This window comes from Rhinolophus sinicus, linkage group LG10 (assembly GCF_036562045.2).
Source record: "Rhinolophus sinicus isolate RSC01 linkage group LG10, ASM3656204v1, whole genome shotgun sequence".
Classification (NCBI taxonomy): domain Eukaryota; kingdom Metazoa; phylum Chordata; class Mammalia; order Chiroptera; family Rhinolophidae; genus Rhinolophus; species Rhinolophus sinicus.
In genome coordinates, this window is record NC_133759.1 from 9,713,619 (window position 1) to 9,726,943 (window position 13,325).

At 43.4% G+C, this 13,325-nt stretch overlaps 1 protein-coding gene across 2 annotated transcripts in view; it reads right to left on the bottom strand.

Annotated features, from left to right (window-relative positions):
* The window catches only part of ZNF502 (zinc finger protein 502), a 45,760-nt gene that overhangs the window by 28,050 nt on the left and 4,385 nt on the right, over positions 1–13,325 (bottom strand). For both annotated transcript variants that reach the window (XM_074312521.1, XM_074312522.1), the window contains exon 4: positions 223–9,361. In XM_074312521.1, coding sequence (XP_074168622.1) covers positions 8,115–9,361 — 1,247 coding nt within the window. In that variant the 3' untranslated portion in view covers positions 223–8,114. Of the gene's footprint in view, positions 9,362–13,325 lie in introns of those variants that run through there.

Below are 13,325 nucleotides of genomic sequence, written 5' to 3' on the forward strand. Positions count from 1 at the left end.
GCTGGACCCGGAGGAAAAGGGGCGGGAGGCGCAGCCAAGACCCAACTCGGTCTTTACTCCAAAATGAATTTCAAATGGACCTATCTCAAAGGACTAGACGAAATCATGGCAGCACGCATAGTCTTGAAGAGGGGAAACTTTTGAGACATTAAATCGTAAATTTCGGAACAGCAAAAGTAAAAAGGACAAATTGTAAATCGGGAAAAATATTTGCAACACATATGGCAGATAAGAGTATTTTCTTTACTACGGTTTGTACAAATCAATTCTTAAAAGGATCAACCCAACAGAAAAACTGCTAAACATGAACAAGCAATTCACACACACACACACACACACACAAAAGAAATACACATGGCTTTTAAACACGAGATACAATAGCCAATTTCACTCATAACTGAATGTGAAACATGAGAGCATTTTTCATTTATCAGATCAGAAAACTAGTTTTATAGAGGATTCAGGGAAATTGTTATTTTCATACACACACTGGGAACCACATTTGCAATTTCTATCAGAATATCTAATGCACTTACCCTTGGATTTATCAATTTATCCTGCAAAGTTGCATATATCCCGAGGAGAGTGTGCTGGGATATTCAGCATGGCCTTGTTTGTAGTAGCAAAAGATAGAAAAGCACCTACGCGCCCAGCAACAGGGCACTCACTACATGAATCACGGTACATCCCACATAATGCACGATCACACAGCAGGGAACATAAAAAAAAATGAGGTAGATCTCATAGGCTAAAATAGAACCATCTCCAAGACACAAGTGAAAAAGCAAGTAGACAGTGTGTGTCCTAAGTTCCAATGGGGGGTGGTTGGGGGGGGATACATAAGATTATAAATGTGTGGGCTATCTCTGGAAGGGCTAGCAATAATTTTACCATGGTTCTCGCTGGGGTCCTCCTACCGGGGTGCTCTGGCCTTGGAGGGAGACTTACTCTTCAGTTTATTTTTGTACCCAAACTGTTAGATGAGCGGGGTACCCAGAGGCACACTGAGGGACAAGCTTGGGAGAAGGGACACAGGCTTTGGCCTGAGTTATTCTAATCCTGTTTTTACTGGCTTTGAAAATGGGATGAGAACGTCCCTCCTGAGGTGAGGGTTAAATAAGATAAAGAACATTTGGCATTTAGCGCGGTGCCCGGCACACAGGACCCGCTCAACTAATGGGGCGGTTACAACCTTCCAATTGGCCAGCTAGGGCTTGGGTTGCCTCCCCCCTCTTCCCAACACCACAGATGTGAGTCACTGAGAACACAGGCTGGTCTCGGAGAGGCCCAAGGAAACCAGGGCCTCTCAGGCCTGGGCCACGTCTCCCCAGGGTGTGGAGGCTTGGATTTCTGGCGTTGGAATTTTGTCGCTTGCCCCTAAGGCCTGCTCATTCTATCTGTCCCTTCTCTGCCTCCCTGCCACTGACTGACGGGGAGAGAATCCCACGGTCTCTCTTGGACTCTGACAAAAGCTGTCTGTGTGGTCTCCAGGATTTCTTTCTCCCCTCACCAGCCTAGTCTCCACGCTCCAGCCACAACTGTGTGGCACCAACACTGGGGTTACATATATTCTGCACTGAACTCCTTCGCCTGGCGTTAGGTCCTTGGAAACTGCACACTTTTTCTCTGGTCCCTTATTCTACTGCTCCCCCCACCCATTCCACACTCCACAAAAATGTCTCACCACTTTGCACAAGCCACAATCTTTCTCTTTTATTAACTTTCCCCCTCCTGACCATAAGAGATTCAGGCTCGTAGTAGAAAATGTAGACAATGCAGAAAACTTTAACCACTGCTAATACCAGATGTACTTATTATTTCCTTCCAGTCTTTTCTGTGCACGTACATTTAAGAAAACTGGGCTCTCTGTACATACCATTTAATTTTGTAGTTTTGCATATTTCGTTTAATATTTTGAACATTTATCATCTCACTAAATAATCTTTAAAATATGATTTTTAGTGGTTACATAATATTCCATCATATTGTAATGCAACCATTCCCCTATTGTTAGTCATTTCGGTTATTTCCAATGTAAAATAACATTGATAAATTCGTTAATCATTGTCAAAATACTCATCTTTAAGATAGCTTTCTAAAGTGGTATTACTGTACCAAAGCATATCAAGATTCTTTTTAAAATGGTTGAGCTTTCCCTAACATGATAATGGGTTAATATGGTTTAAAATATATAAATAATGATAGGATAAGGGGAAAAAATTCCTAGAAGATGGAAAAGGGATGAGGTGATAACTGAGAAAGTTGGATAGAGGGAATAACAGCTTGGAACACTTGCTGAGGGCAATACAATGGAAAGAGGTGGCTGGGCTACCCTGCCAACCCTCAGAGCAACTTGGCACTGGGAAACCCAGGTACAATGAAGGGTAAGAGGGAGAGGTGGGCCTCAAACTAAGGGCACTAAGGGAAGTCTGTACTAACCAACGACTCCCTTCTCTCCCACTCCTAGAGAAGCATTTACAGCATCCAATCCCCAGACAAAAACATCAGAGAATTTTTTGCTAAAAAAGTATCAGAGCACCAGACCAAAGGTCTCTGAGTTTCGGCATTTAGAGGTTTCCAGAGAAATAGCTTGCTCTCTACGAATCATTTTAGATGGAAGCCTTTTACTAGGCAAATCCCACTCCCATACAGAGGTCTCATTTGGGCTTTCAATACATACACACAGATCTAAGTCTGTAAGAATCACAACACATCTGAGAAAAGTCTCCAGTGAAAGTCAACAAAGAGGAAAAAGAACTCAGGGGCAGCGGCATGGGGAGGGGGTGATATAATTTAGGTGACAGAAGAGACTTTTAAGACAACTCTTTTAATTAGATACTTAGATTTGAGAGGTTTCTCTAAAATGAGAATAGTATTCTACAAAAAAGGAACAGGAAACAAGATTCTTAGAAATTAAACTAATTACCACCCTGCCCCCACCAAAAAAAAAATCACTAGAAATGTTGAAAAGTAATCAAAATACTCTCCCAGAAAATGACACAAGGAAATGGAAATAACAGAGAAAGTAGCTGAGGATCAATCCAGAAGTTCCAACATTTGATTGACAGGAATTCCAGAAAGAGAACAGAAAAAAAACATATCGAAAGGGGAAACTGTCACATAAATAACACAAGAAAATTTCCACGAGTACAAGTACCTGAGTCACTAAATTGAGAAATTCCACTGAGTACACAAAGGAATTGAGTGTGCCAGGGATAAAGAGGAGACGTTAAAATCTTCTGGCCATGGGGGTGGGGAAACAGATCACAGTAATGTACATACTATTTATTGATTGTCATAAAAATAAGAATCCGACTAGAATCAGACACCCCAAACTGCTGGGGAAATGTTTCAGTCTAGAATTCCAGAGCCAGTCAAACTCCCAATCCAGTGTGAGGGCAGAGAGTTTTTGATACATAAGCACTCAACATCTTAGCTTTCCACATACTCTTTCTTGCCAAGTGACTTGAACATGTGCTGTAGCAAAATGAAGGAATAAATGAAGAAAGAAGAAGATGTGGAATTCAGGACACAACACAGCGCAGTGTGAGAACAGAACAGTAGGCAGAAAGACCACCAAGGACAGACTAGAGCCGGAGGCTGGAGGTCTCAGGAAGGGAGATACAGAGGAAAAAGGAGCTCAAGAGTAATTGGATGGGGAACTTGAGAATAACTGAGGATGTGAAATAAGCAACCAGGACAAGGGGGAAGAAAGGCAACGAGAACCTCCAGTAAGAACAAAATGCTGTTCCAAAAAGGAAATACAATCAGTCAGCTACTCAGATCTGCTGTGAACATTTACACGGTCACAACAACATTGACGCTATTTATTTTCAACTTGTAGAACCAATCAATAAACAAAGCATAAAAGACCAACTATGATTACAGAACAGAATTCAATAATGACCAGACTTGACATTGTCGGAGGCAGAGATGTAGAAAAAGGAAGGAGAAAGGGCAGGGTGCATCCCACATCTTACAAAAGGAAGAACTGAGATACTGTGTATAGTTAATATAAGAAAAACTAAGTATGTAAATATAATAATTTATTTTTTCCTGATTATAAAATTCTTGCTCCTTATAGGAAATATGGTAATTATTAAAAAGAAAAAAAAAACCGCTTTAACCACCCATAGTTCTATTATCCATGGGACCTGGATTTGAGCCTAAACTCTGCATTTTACCATCTAGTGACCAAGTCACTTAACCACTTATAACATTTTCTTATATTTCCTTCAGGTAATTTATCTATATACTTTTTAATAGTATATAGCATATGTAACAACAACATGAGAACTGTACTATATACACAATTTTGAATCCAGATTGTTTTTCACTTTAAAGCATAAAACTCTGGATACATATGTCGTGCTCATCTATATTTCTAAATATACTTCTAAACACGCCCTCGGCCATCGGGCAGTTAGAGTTTCCCAGGGATGGGGATTGAACCAAATCTCACAAGAAACCGAAGGTTAAGCTAAGGAGGCGGGGGCTGGGTGGGGAGTGGCAGGGAGTGATTCCAGGCCCCTAAGACTGTGTAAGCGAAGGCACACAGACGAGCAAGCACGTGCCTCGAGGCTACAGTAAAAGGTGCATAGGAAGAGAGGAGTTTGGAAAGAGACTATGAAGAGCTTAATAAATCATGTAAATGACGACCACTAGGCGTGGCCTGACTGACAGCTCTTGGTAACTTACGAAAACAGGGCTTCAAAGCTCCCATCCACTTCTAGCAAGACCCGCCAAAGGAGAGGTCACCCCAAGGAAAAGGAGAACCGAAGCCAACTCTGAACAAGGGGCAGTCACTTGTTGTCAGAAACTGTACAGAAAACGATGGGTGGTTATTCATTTTGAGGGCTGGAATGGAATTGGGAGGGAAAGTTAGTTGGGGAAGAATGTGATCTGATAATCCACTAGGCTCACATGATTTGTCCTGACCCTGGGTACAGGTTTGTGGAATCCCAGATCTGGAGATGAAACACAAGCAGAAATGTAAAGTCACTTCGTTGAATGAGGAACACAAATGCATGCTATGTAAAACGGTTTGCTCACATAAATAGTTGATACAATCACTTAAAATACAAATAAGTTAGGTCACAGAGTCTTAACAGCCAAGGGTTGGCAGAGGCACAGGACCCCCAGGGAAGCCCCTGTAGTTAGCGTCCTGTTTTGCTGGAACCACAGAGAACACTGCACATACACGTAGACCCTTATACCCCACCCCCTCTCTGATCACACATATTCTTGCCCTGCAGGCTTTATGTCACTGCAGGGGCTTATTACCTTGGTTGCACATTGGATCCCCTCCAGAGTTTTAAAAATACTGAGGCCTGGGGAATAGGAAAAAACTTTTAAAGAGCCCTAGGCGATTCTGACCTGCAGCCAAGGTTGAAAACCACTGCTGTACTGCAAGGTTGGGGCACTGATTCTCAAACTAGCTTTATATCACAGTCACCTGGGTGGCTTTTCTGAACGACCTACGAATGGAAGTCTTTACCCAGCAAATCACAATCACCCATGATTGAACATTCAACACTGAGAATGAACATACAATGTGAAGCTAAAACAGTTTAACTGTCTTAATGCTCCTAAGTCTCAGCTGGTAACTTTCAGGAACACACACGGTTGGCCTCATGGTCAAGGTCACAGATTTACCCCAAATCTTCAGACCTGCTCTCCCTCCTTTTCAGCTTCCTGATCATGCAGGGAAAACCCCTAACTTGTTCCTACTCTCAGCAGAGACATGTGGTGTTATCTTTGGGTCTCTCCACCCGCAGACAGGGGGACAGGAACAGGCATTGTTAGGGTCAGTGAGGGCATGAGCATTTTTGATTCTTACTTTTGAATCCCACTGATTTCTTGTGTTTGTGTCCTTATGATTTAGAGTGAAACTGGGAAAAGAAGTTGCACATGCTTTGATGAAAGACAATAGTTCAAGGGAAAAAAGAGGAAATTAATAAGCTTTCTTGTGTATGCTTTCGGCATGTGAAAGTGCTCTGTAAACTACAAAACACTGTTGATTAATATTTAGTCTTGTAGAAATGAGAGCATAAACGCATGGGACTTCTGCATGAGAGCTGTACCACACTGCGTATCATCAGGTACGGCATTTATGATAAATGCTCTTGCGTGCTGAGGGGATGGTGGTGGACAGACCCCGAAATCAGACTTAAATTCCATTCTCAGATTTGCTGCTTGCTGGTCACACTGCCTAAGGCACACCCCAAAATCTGTCACCTCAGCTTCCGTATCTGAAAATGAGAGTACATACCCCATCTCAGGCTCTCCACAGATCTGGGTGGGGATTACAGGTGGTTAGACAAGCAGCATGGCAGAACAAAGAGAATCTGGATTTAGGTTCGTGGATTTCAATACAGGTGCTGTCATTTGTTACACAGCCTTGCTTTAAATGACCACTCTCAGGTAAATGCGGCAAACACCTCTTTCAATGTTATAAAGATTCAGGTCAGGAGCTACATGAAAGCATGAGCTAAGTACTGGGTGTCATGATTTCACACACATAGGTACACAAAGAATAAAGTTCTATATAAATACAAGGCAATATTATTACATAACTCTACCTATTGCATAGTTTTATAAATAATTTTCCAGGACTAAAGGCTCAATGGTAACAAAGGTATCTTACCTTAGCCAGTTTCTTCATCCTTCTAAAAGTATTCATATTCCAATACCTTTGAATTTCTCAAAAAAACAAATTAAGACCTTAGGAATCTCACTCTGCCTCCTCCCTGTCCCTTCCTTTCCCTCTTTGGTCGTCGCAGAATGAGAAGGGCTCCATTCTGTCTTCTAAAGACCATCCAGAAAGTGAGACTGACACACTGAGCCCGCTGGCTGGGCCTAGGCAGAATGAGCCAAGAAAACATGGGCACACCTCTAGGCAGGCTGTATTTTTTGACTCCACTGTCTGGGAAGGGGGAGGTTAGGGGCATCTCACTCAATGGAATGCAGTAGGAACTGGGGCTCATGGTACTTGGAGAGTTGTTGATCTTAGCAAACGAACACAGCCCAGCAGCACTTGGCGGCCCCAGTGTGTGGTCTCCATCAGTCCTCAAGTGCTTGGTCATGTAGACTGGGGAATGGTCACGAGGCTCGTCTGAGGACCCCAAGGCTTTACCACACCAAGGTTTATGAGGTATAGACAGTGAGGGAGACAGCTGTTTCCTGCTTCTGTCCATTTTAGGAGCAGTAAATGGTTATCAGGTTTACCAAAATACTTTTTAAATGACCTATGTAATGGAAAGCTTATAAATGTTCATAGGTGAGTTGGGGAATTGCTACCTCAGTGGTTTCCTTTACTGGTCACTGCTTAACCCAAAATACTAGGACACAAGGTTCAAATCTCCCAAATTTCATTAGGCAGACCTATACCGGTAACCTGCCTGCTGCTCAAGGAATTACCAGTTTTGAAAAACAAAATTTAGAGACCAGCCTGGTGGCTCAGGTGGTTGGAGCACCGCGCTCCTGACGCCGAGGTCGCCGGTTCGATTCCCACATGAGCCAGGGAGCTGCGCCCTCTACAGCTAAGATTGTGAACAACAGTTCTCCCTGAAGCTGGGCTGCCATGGGCTACGGTGGCCAGAGTGAGTGGCCGGCAGCTAGAGTGAGCGGCCAACAGCCAGCCATGAGCTTCTGTGAGCAGCCGACCAGCAACCAACTGCCTCAGGCAGGGGAGCGCAAGGCTCATAATACCAGCATGGGTCAGGGAGCTGTGTCATACACAACCAGGCTAAGAAACTACGGCTCGAACCGGAGTGGAGGGGGAGGCAGAAAAAGGGGGAAAAATTTAAAAATACCTTTCCCCAAATGGGACCTTTATCACTTAGCTTTGACCCATTTCTAAGAAAGCCACATTCTATTTCAGACAATGTGACCACTTAGGGTACAGTTAAAAACAAAGCCCTTGCCTTTAGGTGCTTAGTTTTCATTTTCTTTAAATTAGCCTCTGAAACGCTTGTTTTGGGCTGCACTCCTGAAAACTGTTCATTTTAAGGACATAGCAGGCCTCACTTTTACAAAGGAGGAAGCAAAGAGGTGTACGTTAGAGGTGCAGTAGGCATGACCAATGCCTGGAGGCCTTCCTCTTCCTCGGCTTGTTACTCCACAAGGTGGGTCCGGTGGTGGCGCATGAGGTGTGAGTTAGAAATGAAAGCAGCACCACACCTCTCACACTCGTAGGGCTTCTCCCCAGTGTGGGTTCTCTGGTGCACAGTGAGGCTCGACCTCTGCCTGAAGGCCTTGCCACACTCACTGCATGTGTAAGGTTTCTCCCCATTATGGATTCGCTGATGAATGAGCAGGTACGAGCTGCAGGTGAAGGCCTTCCCACACTCATTACACACGTAAGGAAGATCCCCGCTGTGAATCCTCTGGTGCACAATAAGGCAAGAGAGCTGGCTGAAGGCTTTTCCACACTCGCTGCAGTCATAAGGTTTCTCCGCAGTGTGAATTCTCTGGTGCACGATGAGGTGTGAAAAACAGCTGAAGGCCTTCCCACACTCTTTACACTCATATGGCTTCTCACCAGTATGGCTTCGCTGATGCACAATAAGGTTTGCGCTCTGGGTGAAGGCTTTGCCACAGTCGTTACAGGCAAAGGGCTTCTCCCCGGTGTGGATCCTCTGGTGTACAATGAGGTTTGAGCTCCGGGTAAATGTCTTCCCACACTCGTTACATTCATAGCATTTCTCTGTAATGTGTACTTTCTGGTGCCGGGCAAGCTGTGAGCTATAACTGAAGGCTTTCTCACATTCACTGCACTTAAAGGTTTTCTCTAAGGAGTGGATTTTTTGATGGACAGTCAGATTTGAACTCTGAGTGAAGGCTTTCCCACATTTTGAACAAACATAGGGTTTCTGGCCAGTGTGGATCCGCTGATGCACTACGAGGTTTGCGCTCTGAATGAAAGCCTTCCCACACTCACGACATTCAAAGGGTTTCTCCCCAGTGTGGATCCGCTGATGCACTACGAGGTTAGCACTCTGACTAAAACCTTTCCCACACACACTGCATGTAAAAGGCTTCTGCCCAGGCTGGCTTCTCTGATTTTTAACAGAGCCAGAACTAAGGCTGTCTCTTTCCCCAAATGTCTGATACTTCTGGTCGTCCTCTTCTTTGAAACTTTCAGGTACATGACAATCCTTCACTGTCACTTGTCTGAAGTCTTTCTTTTCCCTCTTAATTCTCTGCCTCTTTAACAGGGTGCTCTTTTCACAGGCTTCTCCTAACTCAGATCCTCGAGGGTCCGCTTTCTGGATTCTGCTGAGTATCAGGAAGGGTTCTTCTGCTCCATCACATATCTCAGTTTTGGGAACCAACAACTGTGGGTTCTTGGTTTCAGCAACTGAGACAACAAACAGAAAATACACTGTTAGCGTCTTCTGACCTAGAAAACGAATAGGATCACGAAGTTATAAAAGTCAGGGAGTATGTGACTTCAGCGTCTGTAAAATGGCTCCATCAGAAGAAAGAATCCCCTCCCAGGTCACCTCTCTTCTGTGGGTCCTTCTACCTGTCTGTGAGCTCTCCCACGCCTAGAGCAGGAGCCACTGACTCATGGTCTTTCTAGAACTTCTGTTCCACTTAACTTCATTAGACACTTAATCCACCTGCTCGTGCCAGGAAAGCTGTCTCCAGACAAGTCTCCTCCTGACTGTGTGATGACTGATCTTGCAATTAAGACTGGTTATGGAGGACACCAGTCTCTCCCCAGGCTTGCCGCTTACCATAGGCACTTAGGGTGGATTAACTTACAACCCACCAGTTAATTAGGGAGATTCCCTACCTGTAAACAAAAATCTAGGCAACTCAGGCTTTTGTGCATGAGGATGCTGGCTAGCAAAGAGAGGCTACGCATGGACAGAAAGGACCACAGTGGCCAAAAGCATCCAAAACATCCGGAGGCTGTGGAGCAGAGAGGTTAAGAACATGAATTCTGGAGCCAGTCTGCCTGGTTTCAAATACCTGCTCTGTACTTACCAGCTGCATGAGTTTGGACTAGTAACTTAACTTCTCTGTGCCTCAGTTTCCTTATCTCTAAAACAGGGACAATAATAGTATCTACTTCATGATACATGAGATGATTAACTGAGTTTCTCTGTCAACTGCTGAGAGCAGCCATGGAGCACAGTAAGTGGCTCTGTGAGTGTCTGCAGTGACTTTCAGCCTGGCCAGTGGGCTTTGGGTCACAGAGCCAGGAGCCAGGAGCCAGGAATTGAACCTCAGGGGATGGAAGTGGCTATGGTGATAGATGGCAACACTAGAGGGGACTAAAGAAGAATGTGAACAGTCAACACCTTACCTCTTGTGTCGAGGAAACGCTGACCTTTTTGAGTTAAGGGTGAGACACGGCGTAGCCTGCTCCATAATGCCAAACAATATGAGCACACCAAAACTTCCCGAAGTTTTGAAACTGACTAGTCAGAAAGTTTTGAAACTTCTTGAAGTTTTGAAACTGTAGCTGCACTACATTGCCTCAGAACCCAAATAGTGTCAGAAAGGGGTCCTGCAGTCAGTGACATCACAGTTCCTATCTACCCCCACCACCCTTGACACTGGCATGTGCGCCCATGTGGCCAGTGTTGCTCTCTACCAGTGTTGGCAGAGGGAACCCTTACTAAGTGTGAATTAAACCAAGCTCAGGAAACCTACTCAAATAGAAAGTGGAATGAGGGTCAGCAGGGGTGGGAGGCAGGCCTGCAGGAGAGGGGGTCTTCCCCCAGGGGTCTCAGCTCAGACATGAGCAGTAAAGCTGTCAGCCCGATCATGGCCTCAGCAGCAACTGCCAGTGGGGTGGGGGTAGGGGGAACCCAGCATCCACAAAACATCCTCCTGGCTCAGGCCAGGGTGAACCAAGGAGGTGAGTGGGTGGGACAGGGATGTCGGGGTGCTACCCAATATGGGGGGCAGGGAAACAGCCCAGTTTGGTTGCCTGGCTAAGACCACGGTAACATGAAATTCCATCACAATCATTCAGATAAAAAAGGCAATGTTGGAGAAAGGAAAAGCCTGAGTACTGGATGTAGTAGAACCTGAATGTGACAGTAAAAAAAAAAGTGAAATGTTAATCTTTTTCTGGTTATTTCTACTCCTATTGTTCTGATGTCTTGTTTTTGTTTTGTTTTGTTTTTTAAATTTACTCCATTTTTCTCCCTGTAATTTAACTGCTCTCATATCTTCTTTTCGTCCTACGTACTTTTTCCTTGTACTTCTTTCCCCTACTCTACTTCTCTATCACTTGCCTCTCCTAGTGATTATTTAAATTTTTTTTTTTTTTTTTTAACGAGTGAAATATTCTGATTTTTTTCTTTGTAGTTTCATGTCTCTTCGGCTTTTCTTCATTACATTCTTCTCATTTATGTTCTCTGCTATTCTTCATCACCTACATCTCACCTTACTCTTCTCCCTTCTAATGTCTCCTTCTCTTTTTTTCCACCTCCTTCTTCTTATCCTTTAGCTCCCCACCACTAACACTGGGGGCCCCCACCCCCACCAAGCATCTCTCCAACAGAAAAAGCCCAGGAATACTTTAGTTCATAGCCCCACTCCCTCCCGACCTCACTCCCACCTTCCTTACTGTGAGGATGAGAATATCAGAAAGACATGAGAGATGAAGACCATGGGTATTACTGAATCAATTAGGTCCCATCACAGAAACAATTCCTTCTGTTTATGTTAAAATTATTACAGAACCGGGTACAATCGTAATGTAAAGGGTCTTAATATAAGAGGTTATTTAGGGAGGGCCGGATGGCTCAGTTGGTTAGAACATGAGCTCTGAACAACAGGGTTGCCAGTTCAATTCCCACATGGGATGGTGGGCTGTGCCTCCTGCAACTAAAGATTGAAAACGGCAACTGGACTTGGAGCTGAGCTGCGCCCTCCACAACTAGACTGAAGGACAAAGACTTGGAGTTGATGGGCCCTGGAGAAACACACTATTCCCCAATATAAAAAAAAGAAAGGTTATTTAACAGTTTCATTACTGGAATAAAGTAAGAGTTAGGGTGTTGGCAAGTGCCCAAGGGAATCAAGGCCAATTCTGTGTCCACAAACTCAAACCTACTTGAGCGATTAATCAGCCAATTACTTGGGACCTGTTCACCTTGGCTTCTTTGAGATGGTATTTTTTCCTTTTTTGGATCTTATAGTATAACTGTAACTTTAGGAAAGTTCAGAAATAAGTAAAAACTCATTGTGATAAACTACAGCACAGACACAGTAGTAAGTTCTGAAATCAATACTTTTGATTTCAAAAGAAAAATCAAAAGAAACCTTCTTTCATTTAAAAGAGATCTAAAATGCTATATACGTCTGCCACCTTACCTGGTAACTGTATTCTGAGATATGAAGGGTAATTTGATTCAGTAAATTGGTAAGTCCAACTCATTAGATTTACAAGAGTTGTGTTTATCAAGATTTTATATATAAGATTTGTAAGTCTGCCTACTTAGGTGTTGGAAATGTTTTAAAGAATTAGAGATATGTTAAACTTGCAATTTAATGTATTTGTATATTTTTTATTTAAGGAAATTGGCACATAGGTGGAATTAACTGTTTAAAAATTTTTTTAAAATTTAATCTATAAATCTTGAAGCTTACCTAAACATGAATTAAAGAAAAAGTACAAGTGCTCTCACTTGGATATAACTATTTCTAGATGTATAAATGAAATAAAAATAAGTTATGCTTAAAGGCTTAAAAACTTGGTTCTAAATGTATAAACTTTAATAAATTCAACATTAATTAATATATAGGAAACTGCAGATAAACGGTCTCAGACTTTAAACTCCCAGTAACTCATCAAAATTTCCAAAGTACTTTCATGGATATGATTTCATCATCAAAATACAACTGTTCTCCTTTACTGGTGTGGAAGCTAAAAAAGGGCAAGTCTGTCTTATTAAGTATCCCCAGCACTGATCAAGCTGCCTAGCATACAGGAAGCCGGTCCCCTACAAATTCTGCTTTTATTGAACGAATGCACCCCAGTTTACAGAACAGGAAATGGACATCCAGAGACAGAACGGGTTTCCTCAAGGTCACAGAACTATTAGCAGCAGGGCAGCAACTACACTCAGGTCTCTCTTCATTCTTAGAGCTCGGTGTTCCCACTATCACCGACTGTGGACAAGGCCGGCCGCACACAAAGGTAAGTCTTGGCTGGGAACAGAGTCTTGAGGGAAGAGGCAGAGAAGGGAAACAGGCCATTCCTGGTAGATGGGGCCAGTCGCTGTACTTAAGACTATGAATGACTAATAAGCAAGGAAACAGAAAAGAAGTGATACACGGGAATGCACCAGAGACCG